This window comes from Anopheles marshallii, chromosome 2 (genome assembly GCF_943734725.1).
Source record: "Anopheles marshallii chromosome 2, idAnoMarsDA_429_01, whole genome shotgun sequence".
Classification (NCBI taxonomy): domain Eukaryota; kingdom Metazoa; phylum Arthropoda; class Insecta; order Diptera; family Culicidae; genus Anopheles; species Anopheles marshallii.
Window position 1 is genome coordinate 2,001,987 of NC_071326.1, and position 27,101 is coordinate 2,029,087.

The following is a 27,101-nucleotide window of genomic DNA, read 5'->3' on the forward strand; positions in this document are numbered from 1 at the left end:
TAAAGTAACACTGGTAGTAGTTGTCATAGTGGCAGTTCCAGCAACACCATCACCCTGTGTCACTGCAGCGGCGCGTCGCGGGGAGAATTCCATGGAGGCGGTTTTATGAGGACGTGGCCAGCGGTCCCGTGCTGCAGGAGCTGCAGCATATTTTACAGCTTCATTTGCAAACTTTCGGTGTGCCAGCTCACTGTCCCAGCGCGTACACTGACCGCTTGTTCTGTTTCGATGAGAAAAATGCTTCAAGAAACGCCGTTTCTTCAAGCTTTGTTTTAAAGGTTGGTGTTTGTGCGTAGCCCGAAGTCGCGTCTCGTGAGTTGGAATTTTAATCACATGCTTATATGAGCGCGGGCGCGCGCTTACACACACGTGAAGTGGTTGGGTAATTTTTGGGTGCATTTCGAGTGCATCTAGACGTTCGCAGAGATACCTTCGGAAACAAACGGCGAAGAGAACAAAAAAGGCAGGAAAGTGTTGAGTGGCAGAAGCCTTCTGCTTTGTGACATGAACGTGAAACAGTCCTCCAAATCACTACTTAATAGAAGAAGGCCTCTGCGGTACACTTGCTGCGGGGGACTTTTTTTGTTTTTGCTAAAGAAAGGCCGTATGGTGAAGTTATTTATAGCCCGAAGTGCTTAAAAATTCGTTTTGGAAAAATCGCATAAATAAACTCACCCTGTCCGAATGGGGCGCGATGGAAATTGAAAAACTTTTCACGCAGCCTTACGCACCCTTCTACCTTTGCCCCTGTTTTGCAAGGCACTGAAATCCGCCAGGTTCAATGCTTGCACGTACCACCAAACCATACAACAAACGACAGTTCAGCGGGGTGGGCATTTCAGTGTGTTCTTTTTATTTTGTTTCTTTCGTGGTGAGAAAATTGAATTTTCTTACCAAAGTTTAGGCGGTTCCGGAAAGGGTAGCCAAAACATCGGGTAGAAAACCTGCTATTTGATTGTGGTTCACAATACACTTAGGGGCTCAATATCTCAAGTGTAAAACCGCCACCGGCAGTTCGGCTTGAGCGGTCAAACGAAATTAAACCACTCCAGCCAACTGTAGCAGAAATCACGATCTTCCACGCGATTGGTAGCGAAAAGCAGGCGCAAAACCCCCTACCATTCGCAACGGTTCCCGGAGGGCAATTTCGAACTCGCATAAATTGTAAACGCTCCGAACAAATTGGATTACAATCATTCATATCGATCAAGCGCCCGGGTGCTTAATGTAAGTAAGCCTGCTCCTTTAACGGCAAACGAAAGGAGTGCCCGTTCGGGGTTGTTGCCGACATTAAAACATCGAGTTTTGCAACCGAAATCAGCGCTGGGCCGAGGGCATGAACACACCAACCTGAACGAAACATCATCGCATTTCCGTAATTTTATGAGTGCCCATTATGCGAATTTTATGTCCTTCTTGTGCCGCGAAAGCGTCCGTAAAACTCTCGAGCATTTCTAACCGGTGTTTTGCGCCGTGGTCTCGTGAGAGGGTTTTCACCCCTACGGGAGCACATCTCGCCATTGGGCAAATGCTTGTGTGAAGTGGTTCTTGTCTCCGGTCGTAATTGTTAATCAATTAAAGTAACTTAAAATTCGCTTTCCATGATGTGCAACTGTGCACAACATTCGATAATCGCTTGTCTCCTGGCTCGAGGAAATCGGGAACTAAGCTGGTGGTGGATATGTTTTTCCATTGCATAATTTATTGCATTTCCTACACTTGTAAATTTTAACTCTTCACATCGTGAAAGGTGTTCCGATTCCCTGTTACCGTGAGTGGTGGTGTTCGGTATTAAAAACCACTTACAGCAACAACATCGTACCAAAGCTATTGCGTGTTGAAAACACACTAAATTACATTCAAAAACATTTCACCTTCGCATAGAAGCATCGTTGCTAGCGATTAAATTGCTTTTTCATTGTAATGACTTGATAACACATGCTCTCGTGTGGAATTGCTTTCGCACATTTCGGGGCCATTCGGGGCCATTCTGGTCGGGTGTTATAAAATAGAGCTCAATCGGCAAGCGAAAAACTACAAATAACACACAGCAAACTATCTCTAGTTCTCAAAGGAACATAAAACCCTTTTCAATTTACATAGCTCTGCCAGTGCTCCGAAAGGACGGGCTAGCCAAATCACCCAGCAGCAGTGCCAGCAGTGGTGGTAGGAACGTTTTACGTGCACATTGTCCCTTATCAACGGTCAGCCAAGCCCATCCGGAAAGCAATGGACTAACATCGGAACATACGCACAAAAAAAGCCTTGATCTCATTTTCCCATCCACCAAAAATAAAACCAACCCCAAAATTGGTTGGAAAAGATCGATATCAATACGATTCGAAATGGTTCAGCGCACTAAATTCCTACCCTATTCCGATGGGACTGTACACGGCCAGTGTCCGAGTGAATCAACCTCAAAAATCGCTCTCGTGCCTCGGAATATAACGTCGATTGAGTTCGGGAGGAAATTGTTTCGAATGAATTCCTTTAATTTTTAACACCAACTCCGGAGGGAGAATTAACTCTGGACGTTCGCAGTGCAACATCAGGTCAACATCAGTTTGACTCCATCGTTTAGAAGAGTTTGTAACACTCACACGCACATATAGAGGAGGAAAATGACCTTACACTAGTGTCCGGTGATACGCAATTCGTTCACCTTGTCCCCTAGCTTCCAGAAGTCCAATGCACTTTCCAGGGTTCCAGGCAGAGTTCGTCACCGAAGTACCGAGCACGCAGTAGCAAACACCACGCAATCTATCGTCCTCGAGCATCCCGAACGTAACGCCTCGCACGCAATTATCAGTACGCAAAAAGGGAATTGCTGGATAAAATTCATCCAACCAGAGGGGATGAACATCAATCCTCATGGCCTGGATACTGGCCAAGCAAAGGGTACGGATTAAAGGGTGTACCGATTGCAGACGGCAAATGTCCCGGGCAAGTCCACAGTCCCGGTTTTGCAGTGAAGCGAATGTAATTCAAGTGTTACACTCAGCTGCCACGAAGTCGAATGGCGGGTGGTGACGGTTGTGGCGCGCAGTGGTGGATGAAGATTGATTGTGCTTCGGACCATTGATCAATCTGGCAGATCTGAACCAGTAGTGGCTATTTCCAGAATTTGGGGTGCAACCAAAAAACGGACACTGAATACTCTCCACTGTCCGGTAATTATTCTAATACCAAAGCCTAAAAATGGCACCCAAATCCTACGATACACAAAATTGTCCGGAAAAGGATTAGGTACGAGCCGGTCGGACGCCGGCCCAACCAATACCAATACCAAACGAGCCAGCCACCAGAAGTGTACATTCAATTATAAAATTATTTTACACTTGCTGCCACAGGGCCGTTACAGGCCGTTAGATTTAGATTACCATTTACCCGGTGGTCCTATTTTCCTGCTGCTCGTTCGTCCTCAAATACCGTATGCGTTGCGTTGAAGGACAAAGGCAACCGTTAACGATGCCATTTACGCGATAAAACACTTTCGTGATCCTTTTGCGTAGCGTTTTTTTTTTTTGCGTCGAGTTCCCTCTATATTCGAAACGTCGAGACAGGGAAAATCCTGAAATGAGGGACACGTTCAGGGATGGTGCCTGGAACCGGGGGCACCGACAGGGCATATTATCAAGTCAGCTTCTAGGGGTTGGAAAATGGGAAATGCACCCAAAATCTGCTTTATCTTTTAACCAAACACGCAAACAAACCAACTACCGACCATCACCACCGTGCGGCTTCAGGGCGCTGTCAGGATTTAGTCAACCACCTCCTACGCAAACAAACTACGTTTCCGATGCCCTTGTCGGAATTGTACGAAAGGGGATGCCCGGAGTTGAATATTTCAGCTAACGCCAAAGTGAATGCAAACTAACCTAAAAGAGAGCTGGAAAAAAAGGAAGCCACACTCCCTAACCAAGAGGGTCGGGCTGTCAGGGATGCTGTGGAAGCTGTGTAATATTATCCTCCCTGGATCACATGCCACAGGCGCAGTCCGCAAAAAGACACAGATCGTCCTCTGTTTGCATTACCAGCATACCCGCACACGGCGGTGGCGCTGGGGTCCCGTCATCCGTATTGTTCTGTTTTTCATCGATAAGGGGTAATTATGCTGAAAATTTGATACTCTCCTGAAGGAAAACGCATTCCAGCAAAACAGCCTGCAAGGTGCGGAATGAGGGTGGGGGGGCGATTTTTCAAATTTATCGACTTACGGACTGTTGACAGTGTGAAATGGCACGCGCAAAAGGAAAGCACACTCACAACGTACCTGGCGGCTCCATCAGATTTCGACCAAAAAATCCCGTCGTAACTCGCCGTGTCAATATCGCTCGATCGTTAATTGTTCTTGGTCCCAAAACATGCAACGCTCGTTGGACCCATGCTGGGCTCGTTGTTTGCTCATTTGTACGCGGAAAGTAAGCACCTACGCTGATTAGAATTAAATATTCAAATCATTTCATGACTGGCTCGGGGTTTACGGCCCCACGTTGGAAGGGCCCACGGTAAAGCTTCCCAATATTGCATGAATAATTGGTATTCATTTGACAATCACATCAGCGAAAGGTAGGCAAAGGGACACTAATCGACGCCTTCTACGGTCACCCGCGTGCGAAGCGAAGGCCGCATATACATCTTCGCCGTGGCATCAAATTACAAATTTACCTAACATAATTAATGCCCAAATTTAAACATTGCTTTCCCATTTTCTCGTACTCGCCCCTTTTCGTGCTCGCCTTCGGAAAAGCTCGTCGCATTCTCACGCACCATTCTAAAGCGAAAATATCGCCTCTCCTGCCATCCACCCCTGGTGTCCTTCCAACAGAGAGTTACGCTCCTAATGTTTTATTCGTTTACCACATTTTCCACTACCCGTAGAAGAACGCGGGCGAGGCTGGACAGGAAGGAGCATCCAGGAGCGGGGTTGATTTCACTTTTCATGTTAGAAATTACTTTACCCAGGCCCAGAAAGTCAGAAAGCCAAACGTCCCACTCCCAAATTCAGCCTCCCCAACCCGCATCCTTCTATCCATCGTCCGTTTGACAGTTTTGCGCGTACCCTCGTTATGTGTGGGGGGTCGAACGTCCATGAGGGTTGGCAGTGGCGGAGTACGGCTGAAATTGTGTAAAAAGGGAAACCGATATCAAATATTTAAAATGCAAATCCAATATTATCACGTTCTGCGTGGCAGCAGGCAAGCCAAACCACCGTCAAGGATTCATTTTTTTATCCGCCTCTTGTCGGTGCCACAGCCACATGGACATGGGGGCGGGCCTTCGTGCGTGCGTGCGTCCGTGCGTTTTGGCGGTATTTGCTCTAAGGGCGAGATCCGCAAAACTTCGGATTTTGCTGATTCCTACGCTTGAACGCTGAACGAGCAAACAAGCAACGAAAACAAAAAAAAAACGAACGGGAAAAGGGCTGACGTAGGACGAAATGCGAAAAAGGGAATAATTAGAGTAACGATGTTGGGCAAATGTTGCGAAGGCGGATCATCCTTCGCCCCCTGGATCGCCAGCAGCAAAGGCAAACAACAACAAATCAGCCAGTTCGCACCCGATGTGCGGGAAAATAAGGCGCTCGGGAAAAATCAACAGCACAAAAAATGGGACGGTCATAAGTCAAAAAGTTGACTTGTGTGTGTTTGTTAGACTGGTCTGGTTTTTTCACTATTCTCTGCGTTGATAAAATTACCGTTTTTCGTTTGTTTTTTGTTTCTTCTCTTAACAGTGAATGCGCTTCTAGTAATTTTTACAAACTTTTTTTCTTATCTCAGCCCGTTCTTTCTTTAATTGCATTCTTTGTTTTAAACATTTCTTTCATTTCTGTGCTCGCTTCTCAAGAAAGTTCACAATTATTTACCTTCTCAAAAACTTCTTCTTTTGTTTCGTTTAGTGGTCCAAAGAAATCTTTTATCCCTTTCATCGCATTGTGTTCCATTTTAGTCTTCAGATTTTTTTCCAAAAACTGCTTTCCACCAAATAAAACTTCTTTTGAAATTTGCGGCATATTAAGGTGGCCTAAAAATGGTGGATTTGCAAACGTTTTGCGTGGCGGACGCTATCAAATTCCCACCAGAGGTAGAGGTTGTGTATGATTTTTTTATGACAGCTTGGTGGCGGTCGGCACAATTTAGACCGGGGGAAGCAAACAGCTCGTCGTCTAACCGGGGCGTGCGCATGACCGTGTTGGCGCTAGAGTGTGATTATTATTGTTATTATATGGTATCCTATTATATTATCGGTATTAGTATTTTATTGTTATCGTGCCCTGAACAATGGCTTTGTTTGGCGGTGTACAAGAAGCACCTTTAAAACCATAAGCCGGGGGAAGTTGGGTGACGTTTACGGGGGCACAGGGTGCTGGAAAAGTCCCGGGGAAACCGGAGCACCGAAGAGAGCAACACAAACAAAAATTAACATAATGCAAGCCATATGATATTCGTGCGCTGCACGCTTCTTGCCTCGTTTGATACGCTCGATTTACGTGCTTTTTGGGTGAATGATCTGATTTGTGTTTTTGTACACATTGCTCACTCTGTGTGGGACGAAGATGGAATAATGGGAAGTGGTGGTTTTGTTGTTAGAAGAAATTTACTTCCTGCAGTTATTAAACGCATATAACAATATAAAAAGGGAAAACAAATCGATGTAACTTTGTTGATTGAATCAGTAAACTCTTTTTAAAAGACCAGTTCCTTTCGTTCGCCTAACTTCCATAAATCCCCAGCTCCGGTAATCAATAATCAACACCCTCATTTGTGGTTAAGAGTTTGGCTTTCTTTCCCAAACAAGGAAAGAGAGAAAGCGAACAAAAACAAGACGCTCCCAACCGTGTGGAGTAAATCGCTCGCTTGTCACTTTACCCGCAAACCGGTCGCAAGTAATTTTATTATCTCCCGGATTGTGCAACTTCGGCTTCCGAGGCAAATCCCGAAGTTCGCACGATGAATTCCAAATTAGCTTCTTGGGTGCGCCGTCAGCACCCGCCGCCATGCGATCGATCCTCCGGTGGAATTATTTATTGCCTCGCAATACATCAAACTGTCCGGATTTCAATCAACCACGCACCAGGACAGCCGACCCCCGTTACTACCGGCTTTCCATTGCATTATTATTATTCTACCTGATAAGACGCAGATTTGTCGAAGACGTACGCGACTTATCGGTTCCATACCGGTGAGAACCCAGTGGACCGGTGGGTTGCTTCTTACGCTGCCGTGTGCTGGCTGTTACATCGTTTTATCCTTTACGAAGCGGAGACCTACGAGCAAACGAACAGAATAAGCCACAGCATTCAGTTTGGGCCTGTCAAATTGAACTCCAAAATCTTGTGCGTATTACACATAGTGTGACGCCCGAACTGGCCAAGCAGAGATTGAGCAGTTCAATAAATTGGATCCCAGGCATCCCAACAAATTGTATCGGATTGGTCGGGGCATTGCGTTTAGGGAGCCGCGAGAAGCTACTGTGCACAGTCAGTACGGCTTGGACATACATTATTCATGATTATCCTCCTTCTGGCTGGCACATGACACCCCCACAGACACACAAACGCATGAGGAAATTGGAAAGAGGACATACACAATTGCCCAGAATACATCCAGTTTCACATCCATCCGTCTCCTAGTCGGTAGTATCTCCCTTGGCGGCAATTGGGTACACCACCACCAGCACCAGCAGTAGCGAAAATGTCATTAGGACGATGGTTTAATTAGGGAAAGGACTGTAATGCGTCCCGTTTCGTTTGCGGTCCGTCATCCGGTCCGTACAACGACGCTGACGATGGGCGACGCGGGTGCAAATGGCATTTGCGAAAGTGAATTTTTGATCAATTCATCACTTAGCCGTATCACTTTCCTTTCCTGCACTGCCGTGGTCTCCCTCCCCAAAAAAGGATGATCCTTCTCCCGAAGGGAATCTAATGTAATGTGTGTGTGTCGCTTGTAGATGTGTTCCGTGCTGCGTACGAGAAGTTACACCCAACCCGAGCAGAGATGCAACATCGAAACAACATTTACGGCAATGAACTAGCGCTTTCTGACGTTCGATACCTTGCAATGGGGGGTAGTTTACTAAATGGCTTTCCCATCTGGAGTACGCGAAACACGAAAATGTAATCATTTGCTGCGACATTTTGCGAAAGCAGAATTTCCAACGTAAACGGTTATCTATTAAGGCAAATGCGATTCATTACGCGGCATGGTGGAATAGTTTCGAAGAATTCCACTCAAGAATTGTGCCACATTTTAGCCACTTGGTTGCACTGCGCACCACGCTAACGAGCCGGAAAACGATCGTCGAACAAGATTGGAGTTCGCGAGATAAAAAAGGCCCCTCGCTAGTCAAAGAGAACAAATTAAAGTCCCCAAAATGCCTCCTTACGCCCCGCATTGCGACCAAAACGCATCACAAAAAAACACAATTTAGCGAAAAAAAATCCTCTTCACACGCGGAGTAAAACGGAAACCAACCAGGGTCATAAATTTCTGCATCATTTTCGACTGCATCCAGCTACCAGATGAGATTCAGAAACGGCTGCAACTCCACAAACCGCACAGTATCGCCATCATTGCCCATCACACCAAAAATCGCACACCAAAGATGCTTATTTGTTGCGGAGCGCTATGGTTTTCGTTAAACCTTCCGCAAACTCGTAATGGAATGATGCTCCGGGATCCCTGGAACTCGTCAAATTATGCTACAAATCATAAAACTCCACCATCCAGCCACCCTGTTCAGATTCAACGCCCGGGGTTGAGTTGTCGCTGTCGTAACGATCTTCACCCGATCTTCGCGTTGTGCGTTCGCTTTCGTTTGGAGTGAAAATGACCAAATCCGCGAGTTTGTTGTGAGAATACACATACGCAGGCCCCTGTTTTTGGGGAATATTGCTGAATGAACTACCATCAGCGGCCGCTTGTCTGTTGAGGTATTTTTTTTATCCGTCCTATACTTTATGGGCAAAAGAGCTATTTTTACTAATTTCTACACACATGTTCGCTACGCAAGGCTTGGCACAGTAAAATACACTCATAGCGTGGTTTTTATGCATTCTTCGAAGCGTCATCGAACGTCACCGGCTTTGGTTTGGCTAATAAGGGAGCGTGTGTGTTCTTTATTCGCTTTCCCAGCCACAACGCCGATGTAGCACACGTATTTTAAGAGAACTCATCCTCTCCTACCTCACTGAAGGTGGAGCATCAAACTGCAGCAATGGTAAAACAGGGGGTTTGTGTTTTTATTTTTATGGTGATTATTTTACGATCCCTTTAGTTCTCTCGGTCGGTGCGATTTGGTTTGGGAAGTGGTTTTGCGTTCCGAATGAGGAAAACTTGTGTTTATCGCCTTCGAGAAGTAATTTCCTTCCCAATAACCGTCTCAGTGGCTTCAGATCTTAATTTGTCTACCTTTTGTACTAAAATGTATATTTTTTCCATACCACCATTAAATCATATAAAAACGTCAAAATAAAAATTGTTCATTGCGCTTCGATCGCTACATTGTTGTGAGTGTGATGGGAATTTAAAAATAATAAATACTTTTGCAATATTTTACTTAAAAAAAAGCATTCAAAAGCACGTGTGAGTGAAAAGCGCGTGCGAAAAACAGCTGTCAAAAATGTGATGCTTGATGTTTGGAATAGTTTTGAGCGCAGGCAGGCACAGTGATGCGGATTTAGACACGGAATTCGAACACTTCAAAACCAGTAAACACTTCAGCTCTGCTCAAGCGAATCATCGTCATGCCAACGAATAGTAGTAACCATGGGAACTACGGATGTACGCAATCGCATAATGACAGCAAACGGCGTGCCTTTGCTGGTGTCGATTTGGCTTCTTTATGTCAAAACCTAATCTTAATATGACGTGTTTAGGGAGATAACTTGAAATATCAAAAGTGTGCGGGAAAAAAATACCTTCATCGTTAAAAACCTTGACGATGTAAACACAGAGCTCTACACACACACACACGTTCGTACGCGCGCGCGCTCTCGTTCCGGCACACACGCATTGATTTCGACCAACAACATGACTGATTCAAAACCTCCACCCCGTCGGGTCGACAATGGCGTCAATGAAGGAAAATGGAAATAAACGAAACGAACGAAATTACCCCATCAATAAGTGTTTGATTAACGACACTCGGGGCGGCCAACACGAGACCTCGGCATTGGGCTCGGAGGTCTACCCCGCGATGGCTTTGAAAACCGTGGCAATCTGCATCCCGTCCTCAAATGCCAGACGGCAACGGAAAACCTATCGTGCTGACTTATTTGCTCGTTGAAAGGCCATAACGTGAATCGAGGGGAGCCCAGGAAAGCCAAAGGCAAATGAGACTGCACAAATTCCCTTCCGTCTGGTTTCGGAATGTAAGAGTGTGTATGATCTTTTCTCCCTTGGCCTCTGTTCATGCGTAATGACTCGAACAGTCTCCTCGCTGCATTGCCTGGTTCCTGGAGAACAGTTCTCGGGAGCAATTTCATGCTTAAGCACGTTTCGCAGACACTAGTAAATGACAAAAAAACCCGACCACATACCACCGATTCATGCCAAATGTTCACTCACTCGGTCACACTTGACGTAGACCAGAAATGTACACCAACGCACACGCTATGTGGGTGGTGGACTTGGATATGTAATTACTGGCCGCGAATGGTGTCATAAGGAGTTCACTTCGGGCAGTTCGCGGGCAATCGAATATCCCCCGAAAAGCCACGATATACGAGTTGATGATAAGTGTCCAAAAGGGCTGGGAATAACCCGCAAGATAACCGCTAAATCTGTGCTGCTTAAAAATCGATCATGAAATTATACATTGATAAAGCCAATGCGAAGTAGAAGCGGGGACTAGACGACCGTGAGTGTTATGTCTTGACGCACGGGGGTACCCCAACTTCCACATCAGCTGCAACTGGCTTCACCGGAGACCCTATCAACTGCATCAAACAGCAAGAATTGACCAAGACAATTCGAGGTGGTTAAGATAGCACACGCACAGAAAATGTTACCCACTCCAGGGCATAATCCCAGCTTAATGCCCTCCCAAACACAATTCACATATTACGCTTAATCCGTGGACGGTTGGCGTCTCGGAAGTTTGCAATCCAAAGGTAAACATGTGGCTCCGGCATACCGTTTGCTTTAGAGTTTGGGCGACGCGAAGCACATGTCAGCGATATAGAGAGTGTAGCAGTCCCAAGGCAGCGTAGTATGTGTTTATGAAAGGTGTCCACTGTTTTCTCCTACTGGTCCTGGGGAAACAACACCTGTGGTGAGTTATAACAAAATATAGCTCCGATTATTTGACAGACAATTTCCGGTTTTCTTACGGTATCATTTTTTATATGTTGTGCAACAAATTTCCTGAAGGTACTTGGTCTAAATTTGCCCAAAAATCAAGCAATACACACCAAAAAAAATAATCCCTCTCTCGATAGAGCTTTGGACTGTGTGTGGTCGTTGTTTACTAGCCAGACAACGATTGTGTTGTCTATTTGAACTCCAGTACGAAACCCCTTCGGGAAGAGGAAACTAGACACATCACAACTAAGTCACTAAATTCGTATCACGCTATCTTGGAATAAGATCGGCAGCACAATTCCTTCTCGTCTTCTGCCTCATTGCCCACCCGAGTGCACCCGATTTTTGGAGAGTAGGGAAAAAAGGGGGGTCAACTATTTGCATTTCCAATCCCGCGAGTCGCTGTTGGAGGAGGGGGGACAATAGAGGCGCCAAACTCCTTGCCATTCCCTTGTTCCCATTGCCACGGAGTTGACAGACAGTGGTGGAATATATTGCTGGTAGCAAACATCATTAAATGCTGGGTACAAAAACCTCTCCAAAAAGAGGAAAAAATGTACAAAAATATATAATAAAGGTACAATGCATGTGTAACGGCGTGAACTAGAACTGGGGTTGAAGCAGTTGGGGTAAGGAGTCCCCACCGGCCAGTTTCTTTATCTACGAACCTCGCGCGCGCATTCCCGAGGCTTAGGAAAATAAATGTTTACTGGTGCCAGCAGCAGCGGTAGCAGCGGCTCCTACAGCATAGTATAAGCCATTTTTGGTTACAAAACGATTGTAAGCAGTGCACAATCGCGATAACGATGACGATGACGACGAGCGGATGGTCTTAGTCTATCCTGGGGACACACGATACGCTGCCTCCACTGGTACATGCTTCGCGTTAGCGGAGAAGCCTTCCAAACTGGAAGGGAATTCAAATCAACCCTCCTCCCGTACGATTGCTTCCATCCGCTGTTGACGCATGACCAGGGGCCACATGACATGACAAAGTCGGGCGGGGATGAAATGAAATAAGCAATGATCCATCATGATTGTTGCAGCAATTCGTGGAAAAGTTTTCGATTCATGTTTAAAGCTACTCATGCTATGAAATATGTTTTTTTCTGTTTCCTGTGAGTTTTCCATCTTGGGCCATAGAGTGAAAACTTCCAACTAGAGAGGCATCCTTGCAGGCAACATCTTTAAAAATTAACGAATCTTCCTGTTTTGGACGAAAAAAAAAGGACAATTATGTGGCCATTTGGCTGACAACGATGCTATCGGGCAGTGTCTGTCCAGCTCTGGCATTGTATTTCGCTTAGGCGGCGCTACACTGATCTTACTGTTTGCCAATTCGCTTCCCCGAATCGCTTTTCCCGCATTTCCCCGCAAGCTGAAACATTCTTTGAATGGAAGTTTGCTGTTACATTAAATGTCGACCTTGGCAGAGAGAAAAGGAAAAACCCCGAGTGGGAAAAAGCCATTACGGAAAACCCAAACGGCAGCACCAGAGACGCAAAGCGTTCGAAGGAGGGCGAAGGATTCATTTTCTGGCTAGCTTTTAGAGAGGCAAATAGATAGATGCACATAAATCACCCTTGCCTGGGAACGAGGATGAATGGATTCGGAACGGGGACGGTGGGACGGGTGGCCACCCCGAAACGAGGACGGTGCCAAGCGCAGTAGCACACGAACGGCATTATGGAATAAACCAAACTTCGGCAACTTCGTTACGAGGACGGCGTATTCGGCTGGCTGAAAAACAGGACGAAACCACGGCTCGGTCCACAAACGACGTAAGACGTAAGACGTTTGAGCTACCCGCGAGAATAGGAGAGTCAGGGAACAAGCAGCAAAATGCGCCGGTCTGCGAGGCCAACCGAGGAGGAGGCTGAACTTCACCGTAATGTATATAGAGAGTTTGCTGTTGTGCGAACGTCTAGAAAGACACTCCCGTCCCGGATGACGTCCAAATGGGGAAAGGGCTGCAACGCTCTCCAATATCCTCGCGAATCCGGAATGAAGCACATCTACATCAATAGATGATTCGCGTGTTGTATGTTGTTTGCAAAAACCCGAGCCGGAGACGGGTTCGGTTCGGCAGTCGGTCGTTGTTGCGCATGTGTCCCCCGACGGGTCTGTCTGCGAATGCGGATGGGGCCAATAGCAACGATGCGTCCCAGGCACCGGAGGACGAGGATTCTTGAAGGGTGACAGCACGGACGACTTTCTTCCTGTTCTTTCACCCATATGTGTACGTGTGCCCATGTTTGTGTCCTGCACATGCGCCCTGTCCGTGCGACGGAGACAACCCGGAGTCACTCTCGGGTTCGCACTGTCTCGCTTCCATCTGGACAGATCCACCTTGGTGGATTCTTTCACGGATGGTATTGCTTGGGAATTGTGACTAACGTATTCGGAGGATTTCTTACCGTGTCACAATCCGACACACACACACACTTGGGCCACCCCAGTCAACGACCCTGCTGTGCGATTTCGCGGGTACGATGGCGGGTGGCAAATTTCTCAGCAAGTACCTCTGGTAGTCTCAACATGATGGGATCCACCATTTGCCACATGTACTACACCACCCCACACCCTGAAGCAAGAGGGCAGCACTATGTAATGCAATCGTAATGAGGATACATAATATAATATTCTTGCCTCAGGTACCACTACTACTGCTTGGGCCTGTGACACAAGACGGTCGTCTTTGTACGGTTTACGGTTATCCTGTTTCATCACTCCTTTCATCTGCCATTGGGACAGCAGCAGCAGCAGCAACAACTCTCAAGCATCTCCCAACACGCCTAGAGCAGCGCACTGAAATACGAAACCAATCGAGACGGCCAAGGCTGGCAACTAGACGACAGACGGTGGCAACGCAAACGCAACGCGGCCATTGCGGCACTGGCAGACGTTTAATGAGACCACGGTCTTTATTAATCATTCATTCGATTTATCGGGCCCCGGGTTAAATCTCATTCGATGCGATGATCAGAAAAGGACGAATCCGCACGTTTGCGTACGACGTGTAATTAGGCCCGATGCTTCGATCCGATTGCGCTCTGCCTTGCATGCGTACTTAAATGTATGATTTTTCATCCCGTCCCGATAGCTAGCTGCGAATGAAGTCAGTCGCTTTGCTCTTATGCTCGCACTCTTTCGTTCTTCTGCCTTCATGCAGTTGATTCTCTTTGTGCTTTGTGCATTACACTGTGCGAATGTAGTTTCGATTCTTTTTTGTTTTATGTATAGCTCTTCTTTTCTGTTATCTTTTCCTGTGCTGTTCTTCTTTTCTTTTTTTCTTTAATTTCCTCATTTATTTCCATTTTTCCTCTCTTGTATTTTTCATTTACTTTTCAATCAAACAATTTCTTCGCCATTTCGGTTTGTTTTATCGCTGGTTCTCTTTCTCGCGTGTACGGTGATGCATTTTTTCCAACACTTTAATTCGTTTCTCGTTTTGCTGTTATTGTTTTGCTTTTGCTATTATTTCATTCTTCATTTTCTCGCATCTTGAACTGTTTCTCACTTGTTTTTATGTTGTTTTTTTTACCGTTCATATACTTCGTTCGTACGCATCATTTCGTTTCGATCGGAGTGCCTCGTACGGACTGTTTCGCTTTTCTGCCGTTTCTGAGCGAGCTGCGTTTGGAGCCACATTTTGTTCCTCCTGCGCTAAGCACTGCAGTCCTGCTGTCTGTCCGATCTCTTACCATCCCTCATTATCACCCTTCCCCGCAGGGGTGCATTTCCTCATTCTTCCCCCGCTCGACCACTGTAGGGGAGTGGGGGTTGAGCTTGAGGAGGCATGGTCAATTCTTTTTTTTTTATTTCATGCCTTACTCTTTATCCATTTCTCTTCACATTTTAAAGCCTTCTTAACCTTATTATTCCGCATCCAATTGCGTTTTGCGTCCCATCTCGAGGTCCCATGGTCCGAATGGTCACCTCGGCTCGTCGACGACGTCATCTCATTCCACCACACGGCTCACGGCCACCCTGTTGATCCACCCGGACCTGTGATCAGGCCGGTGCGCGCGAATAGAAGACTATCTTACCGGATAGTCGATCTTCTACCCCCCATTTTCTCTCGACTAATTTATGTGAATAAACTTCAACTCGCTGATTCTAATTTATGCGTGATGGTTTTACACGAAGCGGACCATGACACAGCCGTATCTGTTTTCTTCTGCTTTTCTTTCAACTCTTTTTCGGTCACCACCCCATTGGCTTTGCTGTTAGCCTGTTGGGCTCTTGCGCGGTTTTGTTAAACTACGCCTTCAACTTTCACGCGCCAAAGCCCCATGCGCAGCCGTGCGCTAGCGTCATGCGTTTCTGATTTGAGTTCGCCAGTGTGTCGCATCTTTAAGGGAGTGCGTGTGGGAGTGTGGAGAAATGGACCCCAACAATAGGAACTCCACCGGCAGAATTAAATCGGGGGTTGCGGTAAAAACAAGGGGAACCCAAGTTACAAAAGATATGAACTAAAGCTCGATCTCAAAGGGGTACCGAGAATGGCGCAAGAAGAAGGAAAAGCGCCTGAGCGTTAAAACCCCCAAAGACACCCCTTTAATACAAACATGGACCACTGCGCACCAGGTTTGTGTGCTGGTGTTGTGCTAAAGAAGAAGAAGGAAACGAAGCAAAAATGAGCAATTATAATAGACGGAACGATGGTGGACGGAACCGTCCGATGAGACCGTCGCTAGTATCCGACGGCCGAGTTGGAGACGCGCGAATACCACATTATTATGTGGTCCACCGTCAATCCTTCTTCGATGAGAAGTAAAATAAAGAGGGGAAGTAATGGAAGGGAAGATCAGTTCGAATAGCTCCACGGTTGCTTAAGCCATCCTCCAGCTTTAAGCCTGCAAAAACACATCTCACGGCCACATCGCACGAGAATGTCTGCGTGGTGCACGGAGTATAAAACGAGCTGCTTTACTTGTTTAACCGACGGCACCCGGCACACACGGACAGTCACTTGTGCCACCCAACCATATGTATAGCGAACGCACACGCAGCTTATAGCTATAACTGTGCATCACGACATCGTCACGTTATCCAAACATGCATAGCCGGGCGCAGCATCACACAGCCCGGTCACATGGTGTTTGGCGTCACCCAAAAACAAACACCCATTAGATGCACCACCAGATTCCACAGAATTCCAGGGGCAACTCACAAAAATTCCTCCAATTCACCACAAGCTTTACTACGCTATCCCAACCAGACGGGGTAAGGAAAATCGATTTTCTCTCCCCAGGTTTTAGTTGGCCATCAGTTGGGGGCAGGGAGAAAGCACTCGCCAAAAACGGAAGACCCATTTAGCAACCAACAGGGGTGCTGAGCTCGGGCTGGAGGATGTGCAAAAAGGGACACATATTGCTCCCCCGCACACACCGGGTGCGGAGGTCAATGAAGGTTTTATTCGTCATAAATTTTACGAAACGCACTTTAAACGACCAGAACACTCGGGCTGGTCGGCCCGAGTCTCTAGCATAGACATTACGCGATGTCCACCCTTTAAATATAGCGATACCTTTAATACTGGGCACACTTTAAATAGTGAACTCGGTGCATTGTGTGGTGAAGGTCGTCCGGATGGTTGTGTGCTGCACAGATTTTCGAGTTTCCGTTGTTTCGATCGTTAATTAAAGATGGCTCGAGGGCTGTTTTTGCATTTAATCAAACTGGTTCTTCCTGGACCATACACTGCACAGTTCAAAGTTCGCATGCTCACTCATTCCATTATGTTGATCTCCCGAGAGGGGTGCAAGAAATATAACCAATATTTTTTGTTTTGTTTGTCCTGCTAAACGGTAATACATCAACGCTAATTTTTCCATCTTGTAGACAAACATGCCATCTCTTATTGCATCTCTCACACACATGGAACTCGCAGCACTGATAACCGTTTGCCCTCGCGACAAGCTGATTATTTTATAGTATTTCGAAGTGCGTTGTGCGGCACAGGCGAGAAACTTTAAACATTCAATCAATCGGCTGGCCACTGGCAACTGGCTGTAATCGTAAATTATTGATGCATGCAGCAGGCCCATCGGTATCAGTGGGAAACCGATACGGCAGAATGAAATGGACTACAAAAAACAAGAACACGAAATAAAATAGAATCTGGATCATTAACTCGACAGAAAATGATGCTGAATAATTTATTTTACGACGACCGCACCGATACCCTGACACAAATGCCCTCGCAGTCGGATCTATACTCGCCCACACAGATTTAGTGGTTGTTGTTGGTACAGTCTTACTCTACCATTTCTTTTTTCTTATAGTCTAAGTAAACCACAACGGGGTGTCATCTGTTGAATTAATCAATTAAAACATTGTGTACTTTTAAGCAACCGATTTCGGGTGCTCTTTTTCAGAGCTGCAGAGTTCACTGTTTGTCGGACAGTAACAGCGCAAAAAAAAAATGCCTGAAACAGAACTTGTAAACACACACACGCCGTTAGCGGATGATCTAAAAAAATCAAGACAAAATCCCCATCGAAAAGGGGAAAAACTGCTCAATTGGGGCGAAGTTGTGCCCCATTCGGAACCTGGCCCACATGATTAAGTGTACCGAAACAAGAGCAAAGTAGTTGGTAGATATGCTTTTGCGTAAAACAAATAATTGTTCTGCGTGATTCGGCAGTTCGTTGGTAAAACGACACCCTCTCTTTACCTTTTACCTACAACCTTTCTTCCCGTTTTCCCCACCGTTGTACGCACCACAACTTACTTTGGTGTTGAACGAAAAATGTAGATGCGCGTTGTCAAATTGTGAAAAAACCTTACAACAACAGAAAAAAAACAAAACCATGAAAAATCCCGGGAGAAGGCACTTAAAATATTTACCATGTCACCACAGAACATTCAGCCGGCTTCAGCGCTCGGAAAAGATGCATGTGTGTTTGGTTGATGGGGCCGATGGAAACAAGAGGGGTTCGAGGGAGGGAGTAAGGAAGGGAAAAAACAAACAAACAGACAAACAAAACAACAATCATCACGCAGTGCTGTTGTTTTTCCACCCGCCCCACATATGCACTGATACATTCACTCACACTCGTTGAGACAGGCCGCCATTTGTACTGTCTCCATGCCGACGCCATGTTTTCTTCGATTTGTGTGTGTTTTTATTTTTTATTTTGTAACTTGTTTCGCACAAACCAGCTACTGTCACTCTGCTGTGCTGCATTGGTTCAATTTTAACTTTCCTTTTTGTTTTTAAACATCCCCCAACAATTGGAACTCAAAAACGAAAAGCAAACCACTCAAATACCAGAACGGTAATGAAGTTGAAGGATGTTTTCCACATTTCCATTCCCTTTTTTCCAATTGGTACACATTGAGGGGTTGAAATTAAAAGTGACACTTTCGAGCAGCTTTTCCGAGAGGAAAGAGGGAAAACCGACACAAAAAAGCAATATTAAATCGAATAAACAATCAAACATCATTTACCTGGTCGAGCGAGAACGGTTAATTTAACATTCATACGCTACAAATGTAGCGGAAATGCACTTCCAAAATGTGTCTAATGTTTGATGAGCGCCGTGTTTCATTGCACCGAAAACACTTTTTCAGCTTTTTTGTTTATTCGTTCTGGTTCGGGTTTATGTTTGTTCTTTTTCCATACCTTTTGTTTCTCACCATCGAAGCATATCGTGAATATATTCATGGAAAATGGTACAACACAATGTGCAAATCATTATGTTGTGCTCGCTTGTCTCTGCACTCTAGTTAAGGTTGGAAAATGGAATGCTTGGGAAAAAGGGTGGGCAAGGAAAATCGAAACGAATCCACCACACAGCGATTCGGCAGATGGAATCGATTTGCTTTTCGAGCTTACCAAATATGAGCCTCCACCGAAAAAAAAATAGCAGGAAAATAACTCATGTGCCGGGACAAACTGGTGGAAAAGACTTCACGCTCAGTCTCGCGTGGTACAGTAAGAAGAAAACTAAGAATGGGGGAAAAAGACACAGACAGGCCTGAGAAGATCTAAATTATAACTGACAGGCGGTTCGATGCGGTTGTCAAGGGAACGGCGCTGAAATAGCATATGAAAACCGAGACGGATTAACGAATCCTTCTTTTCAATAAGATCATTTCGTTTTCACACTCTTGATCAACACTCATATAAGTGCGCACCCGCGCCTAACTAAGTGTGTGTCTGTGTGAGTGTGTACCATTTCAATATGAAACCAGGCAATATAAATATCGCTGTCTCATCGTCCCACCCGAAACTCCAAGCTTGTACACCCGTACCGCCCGAAAGTCGGTACAGAGTTAAAAATTGAAAATTAAAATAAGCAAAATGGATTGAAACAAAAAACAACCGATACACTTTAAGCATTTCGAGCGGCAAAGCGGTTGGTCTAAGACTCGCTACAACTCCCCGTGGAGTTGTGCGCGTGCAAAGCGCTTAGGGGATGGAAATTTTCCCGCCATTCTGATACTGGGGGAAAATGTAGAATGGCCCCTTCCATTCCAACCGACCGCATAACGATCGTTTAGTCGCCACCTTCATCGTCAAATGGGGGGAGTTCTCTGGACGTCATCTTTTAAGAGGGTACTTTTTCCTCCCGAAAATTAAATTGCACTTTGGTGAGAAATAGGAACACACACACACACTCACTCAGCAGTAGAAGAAAAAAGGCTGTAAATAAAGAACCCATCTTGAGAGAAAAACGTGTGTAAATGAAGAAAAAACTTAAACAAGACTTACAACCCGAAACGTGAGGAGAAATCTTAGCAGCAGCTAAAAGAAGGTTCATTAACATCGAAGATCCCCCGTGTCCCAGAGCAGAAGAACACGAAGACGTGTAGTGCGAGCAGGACAAAAAGCAGAGCACTCACATACACACACACCAGAAAAATATAAGGAGCATAACTTGTCCCCTTGTCCTTTCGTTTCTCTTCGTTCTCCCTTGCGGTCAGCAACACCGTTCTCCCACGACACGTGGCATTAAAACATTGGAAAGCGATGTGTATCTATTGAAATTAGAAAATGCGACCCACAGCCTGAGTTATGTGATGGCAGCCAGGAAAACAAACGTGGGGCCCCAGTTGGCTCCCCTTGAACAAAAAAAAGGTAGCGAACAGAACAGGGTGGAGATTTAGGTGAGAGCTACAAACTCCGGCGCACTTCGTCGAGCAAGCGGGAAGCTGGGATGTAAGGGAAAGAACTAATAATAGAAAAGAAGATTCTTTGAACGTGAAGCGAGCGGACATTGAATCCAGAAGAGGAACGAAGCGTAGGAGTAGGAGAAGGAGGCCCTGAAGAGGGAAAAAAGAAAACATCAACACACATCCATAACGAAGCGCAAACGAAGAAACTGAAATTGGAACGGTTTTTTGATTAGAATTCTTTGTTTTTCCGCCTGCCCGAAAGCATTGTGGAGGATGATCTGGGAAAGTGGGTGAAGATAGAGCAGGAATCTTCTCTCTTTATCCATTCCGGTTCTAGGGGATCTACGGGAAAGGGTGGGGGAGGGGGGTTGTATGTGTGGAGGGGGGGGGGGGGGTACCACAGGGAAAGGATGGGAGGACTTTTTCCGGTTTTTTGGTCGCCACAGCGGAAAACGGCACAGCGGAATCCGAAAGCCCGATGAGCCGGAGCATTCGACGACGGGGACAAGGAGGAGGATTTGAGGTATGGGGTGATTTATGGCGGACTCATTTCCTCCCCCAACTCCTTCTACACTTTCCTGCCTTCGCCCCCGGTGGGATTTGAGGCTACGTTATGCCGGGGTACCGAAAAACCCTTGGGGAGAAAAGATGAACGCGTATGGCACCGGGAACGCTTCTTGAGAGCCCAAGAAATGGAAAGGCTCGGAAAATGATGCACACAGATGGAGAGCGGGCTGGGAGGCGGTGCGGAATGACGCAGGGAACCCGTTCTAACTCACAGGTGAATTTCATAGTTGACTGGTTCAGGCTCTGCGTTGCTTTTGCTCGAGTAAGAATCGCTTATTTTCGAATAGTCGGAGAATATCCCCACATCTTCGTTCTACGGGCTGTCACGGGTTTCTGGCTGTTGGGTTCTTTTATTTTCCCGGACTGAGGCCCTTGCTCTGCGGTGCTCGGTGCTAAGTGGAGAAAGTGCTCACAGGGGAACCAACAAAACAGACCGTCTGTTGAAGTGGAAGCCAGTGTGCGGAGATCGGAGGAGGTACCATCTCCACGTTCACACAGAGGACGAAGGTTTCCGAATTGAAGCTGTCCTACATAAATATGCGCTCAGCATCCTTCGCCGGTTGTGCCGATGGTTGTGATGCGGATGTTCCCGACCCGGGCTGCTGGCGCTCCTCGGACTCCTCGTCCGGAATCCCGCCTCTGCTCGGGCTACGGTTGTCTAATGGATGGCAAAACCACCATGGCACCCTGTATCCTGGGATTAGGTCGCTTACGCTGCAGAGAGACATCATCCTTCCACAAGCCATGCCATTGCTGTTCCATCCAAGCACGGGGTACTTTCTCCGGCTACGTAGACCACATTTCAGCACTCCCAAAAAAAAAGGCAAAAAGGCCCCCAACAAAATGGCGCTGCTGTCAGACGAAAAATCCCACTCTGTACACTCGTGCTGTTGGTGCTGGTACACCGAACTGTGCGCCAAACGCCATCACCTCCGTTATGGCCACGGTAACAAGGAAGCAGACGCTGGCATTGTAGGCAGCTATGGCACGGAAAAGGAGAGCCCGTTTTTCCAAATCAAACGCTCCTGTCATGTTTGCTAGGGGTGACACATTGTCGTGACATGCCTTGGGAAAGTATATTTATATTGGGTATCACGGAAAGGATGCAGCATGTTCTTTTATCTCCCCAAAAAAGTGTACACAGCGTGATACAAAAGAATTAAACCAAGTGCTATCCCAAACAAAAGGTTATTTACACTCATTCAACGCTACTCTACGCAATAATTTCTAATATTTCGATGATTCCTGATGAACTATTGCTGAGCTGTGCATACTAAGATCATTTGTTGGGGAATCTCTTAGAGCTCCAACTGGAACACGAAGCTGGACCACACTTCTGTTGTGTGTGGAACTCCCACCAACTACTAAGAAAAGCCTTCCAAATCTATAATTATATGTTTTATCGCCTCACAATAAATGCGTGGTTGTGAAGTGAAAACCCAAAGGGCTAACAACGTCCAGTCTCCGTCCAGTTTCAACGCGGCCCTGTTTGTTCGATGTTGCGGTATTCGTTTTATATTGTTATTATCATCAACGGGCGTTATTTGCTGCTAGTGCTTACTAGCAGCGTCTCATTGTCCAATATTGTTGTTGTTCTTATTATTTATCTCTCTATTTTTTCACCATTTCAACTCGTTAATCGCCGCATTACGAAAGGGCCCCTGCCAGGGGTACATCGAATTATGGTCCCCCGGGTTTTTTTTCGGGGGACTCCGTACGGTGCACCGCAGGACTCCGCACCGCTTGAATATCGCCCTGGCCCGCCGACCATGTGCCCGAATTATTACTATCCAATGGAACCGAAAGAAACCATTTAACCGAACCGAACGCCGAACAGGCTGAAGCGAAGAAGCAAAACGCAAAACAATATACACGGCAAAAGGAAAGGAAAATCCAAACCTGATCCCCGATCGGTATCAAGCGAGTCATTTTAACGATATCCCAGTGGGATACTAAATCATTGGATTTAGAGAGCAGGCATCGCTGAGGTCCTCCGTATCCCCCTCTTAACCGCGGGTCCATATCAGTTCGATGCTGGACGGATTTCTTTCATTCTGCCTGCCTGGCTCTGTGATTGTGATCTTCTTGTGCCGTGGTGCGCTTTCTTGGCCTAGCCTAACCAGAACCAGGCGTTGGAAGGCTTCATGGGGCCCCGTATCTTTTTGGGCTTTTTTTTTATTTATCCCTCCCTCCGTGGAACCCTCATCAACCCCGCTTTCCCTGCTAGTAAGAATCAACCCCTTTTTTCCACTGGCAGAATCTGGCCATCAGGGACGTCCTGCCGGGAAACGAATGTTTTGTTAGTTAGCGACCGGTGTGTGGTGGCGATCAAAACGCGGAACTCGTGCCATACCTGATTGTTATAATCAAAAGCAAAAGGAACACCATTTTCTACCCCTCACTCGCGGAAAATGACTCCCCCTGGAGCGCCCGCAATATCATGAGCACCGTTTGAAGAGGGTTTGAAGGTAATGGTAGTAGACAGAGAAATAGAATAAAAAAACCTTGGGATTGTGTTTATTAAATTCCACCATATTTTCTCCCCGCACACACGCAAAATTATCGCCAACACCACTCACCACGCAGCGGCAAACAAACCCCTCTTCGCATCTGTATCGAATCAGCGAAAATTTTCATTCAATTGATACGGCGAGGGCCTATCGCTGATTCGGGTTTTCCGGCGATATGACGCTAATATGCAATCGGGTGGAAAGGCTTTTCCGGACCGTACGCCTACGTACCAACCCGCGGATTACGGGTTGTATGTGTGCGTGTGCCAGGGTAAACAATTCAACGACGTGCGGTATCGGTTCCGTTTGCGCTTTTGCTCAAACAAACCCATTTTCCTGCCCCGGTAAAACATGTTGGGATGCTGCTGAGGTTGACTTTGGGAGCGGCATTTTGGCTAAACAGCACAAACTGGCTTGTGTACCGTGTACACAATAGACCAACCATACCACGCAAGCCGACAAATACGAGGGAGACAAGAGAGAACTGAAAACTCGCAATTTGACGTGATAAATTTCGCATCAATATTTTCTGCATCGCTGGCCGCGTGAATCGCGATAGCCCACGGATTACACCGGAATTTACTCCGACCTCACTGTCTGCAGCGCGATCTGAGCGAACCCGGAAAGCTGTCAATTTCGATTTTCAGCTCCATTTTCACCAGGCATCACGATTACGCATCACGCGCATTGTGAAACAAATTTGTTGCCCGATTGTATTGCTCTTTGTAGCGCAATTTACCGAGTTGTAAAAGTAATTGGAGTAGTTTAGCGAAAAATAGTTAGTAGCATGCTTGCATTAACTGGTTCAAATCGATACTAATCGAATGCTTCTTGCGTTCACCCTTTGTAGAGACCGCCAAGTTCATCGATATCATACACCGGGCAGCTGAACGACGATGTGCGGTCACCTGGTTCCGGAAGCACTCCTGGACCCCTGTCAGCACAACCTCCTACCGGAATGGATCCCGCAGATGCTGGTAAGTAGCAGTTCAAACTATTCTTCTTTAAGTCACCCCACCCCCATGCTTCTAATCCCTTATAATAATAATCACCATCATCATCATTATCATCACCATTACCATCATTGTCGTGTCGAAGTTAAGGGAAATTTTTTAACTGATTATCTGGGTATTAACATAAAAATTTCTAGTCAACAGGAAATCATTGAGACGGGGACCGTAAATTGCTTGGGAATCGAAACTTCTTCGGAGTTTCGTCGGAAAAATTACACTTATAGCTTTACACGCAACTCGTCTTTACCGATAAATGCTCTTATAAAAACACATCTTTAAACAAACCTCTTCCAAGCTGAATCATTTTTTTTCTCGTTGTTTATCAGTCACTTTAATATAATATTTCCGCCTTCCTTCACGCGCATCACCTTGTAAACCCGTTCCCACGAGCTTAACAATCTCCTGATTCATGGGATGACACAACGCAGTCCAATAAAGAGCCAACTCGTTCGTCATAGGATTACGACGGTGGTCATAATGGCAAAGTTCGTAAGATTCCCTATTTCTGTGACGACCGCATGCCTCACCTCATGGGGATATCGCTTGAGGAATCGTCTTGTGAGGGTAGTGTGAAGATAAGTTACGATCGTCACACACACACACACACACATACGCTTATAGTTAGTGACCGGGGTTGCAATTGTTTGCTTGTTTGTAGCCCCGGCAACATCAGTACACACCGTTTTGCCTATTTACGAGCGATGTTAAATCAAGCTGATCAGTTAAATATTAATGTTCAACACGAGAGTCAAACCGGTGAGCAACACACCAACTCCTAGAATCGAACCGCAAAGAAAAAGGAGGCAAAAGACAGAACTCTTTAGTGCATTGGAAGTTAACGAGCAAAGTAAATTAAAAAATATTCATACACACCCGTTCTCATTCTCAGCGTCTTGCGCGAAGTTTAATGTCTAAATGGTTTTTTTCCGGAGTGAGCACCAAACACACTAGCGGCATACGCGGGTACACCACCAACAGCGTTCATCTCAACGGCATTTTAATGGATGTTACTATCAATTTTATGGGAAAGTAAAAGTGTTTTGTTTTCCCCCGTCTCTTAACCCACTTATCTCCTCCCGTCGCCGCAGTCGGGCTCTCTCAAGGCGATCCAGTACGATCGGTTTTTATCATTCATTTTTTCATTCTTTGAAAAGATCAAGCGATCAGAAAGCAGGGGGTGTTGCAGAGTTTATGCTTTTTCCACACTTCCATCTCTGACGTCCTGCTCTGTTTAGCCTTTCCTCGACGAGTTGTTTTATTACTTTAAGAAAAATTAAATGCCTCTTCATCCATCCTCCTTGCCTCCGAGCTCTATCTTGCCTTCCGTTTTAGTGACGGTTTTTTCCTCGTTTCATCCCTTGTCTTAACAGCTATAAAACTGATGGTTGACGGATGTATAAAAACTTGTTTCCGTTTTTATGTTGCCGTTGTGGGTACTGCTCTCCACAGAGTCCCGCAGCGATCATCCCAATCGATCATCACATTTGAGGTTAAGATAATCTGTAGTTTGTGCTTGTAAAGCGGCGGAGGTGAGATGTGGTGTTGTTTTTACTTACTTCACTTGACACGTACAAAGGTGCCTCCGTAGCAAAGGAAAAAGAAGATAGGTTCAAGTAGGACTATTATTTTTTGACGAAAAGAAAAGTGTATCATCATCGCAGCAGTAAAATCAGCTGGAACCGATCGATCGATCGATCGCAACTGGGTGGATAATCATTTTCTCGCTCGAAGTCCATGGCACATTTTGTAAGGGGTTAAGGCACGCTTTCCCTTTCGTTCGTGATGAGTTTCAGCTGAAAACAAGCTGAAAAAGTAACCCAACAAGCCTTTGACCGCGGCACACAGAACACACCAGGAAAGACGTTGCGTTGTGCGTCGCCTCTAAAACCCACCAGACTAGTGCACATAACCAAACTTTGCAGCGTAATCGCGTCACCATTGGGCCCGCCATTCTCCCCCACCCTAGCTGGTCAAACCCCGCGGGGGGAATTTCGCATAGAATAGCGCCTATTCACGGTCAAGGACACAGCCGTGATGACGGATGAACACGAAATTCGGTTAAAAATAACGATCAAACACCAACTCCATAAACCGCCATCGTCCGGGGCTCCGAAAAAGTTCCCCAGTACCCTCGTGGTGTAAAAAATAAAGACTCGGGAACCTTGAAAAACGCGACACCGAAACTGCCAGACGAACGGGAAAGATGGATGGTTACTCCTGGTTCTCCTTCCCGCTTTTCACCACTCCGAATGGCGCTTCCCGGCGGCTCCTCCTGTTCTCCCTTCACCCCCTTCTCGAGGGCTGGAAAGGGGCCAGCATGAGGTGCGCAAAACGCACCCAAAAAAATGGCCTACGCCTAGGACCGGTTTCTGCCGAAAAGTATCTATTAATCAAGTTAAAGTGGAATCAGCTGTTATAATTCAGTCGGACATGACTCGACTGTCTCATGACTTGAACGTTGCGTTTTTGCGTTTATGCGGTTTGCGTTTCGGTCGTTTTCTATGGAACGTGCCCTCTGTCCCCCGGTTTTCTGCCCCGCCACCCACCAAGCGATTCCCGTTACTATTTACTACTAG

General features: G+C 46.2%; 1 protein-coding gene across 1 annotated transcript in view; it reads left to right on the forward strand.

Annotated features, from left to right (window-relative positions):
• LOC128707190 (homeobox protein homothorax) overlaps positions 1 to 27,101 on the forward strand; it is a 159,487-nt gene that overhangs the window by 84,376 nt on the left and 48,010 nt on the right. Inside the window, exon 7 of the mRNA XM_053802139.1 lies at positions 24,363 to 24,489. Within this exon, the coding sequence (XP_053658114.1) occupies positions 24,363 to 24,489 (127 nt within the window). The remainder of the gene's footprint in view (positions 1 to 24,362; positions 24,490 to 27,101) is intronic.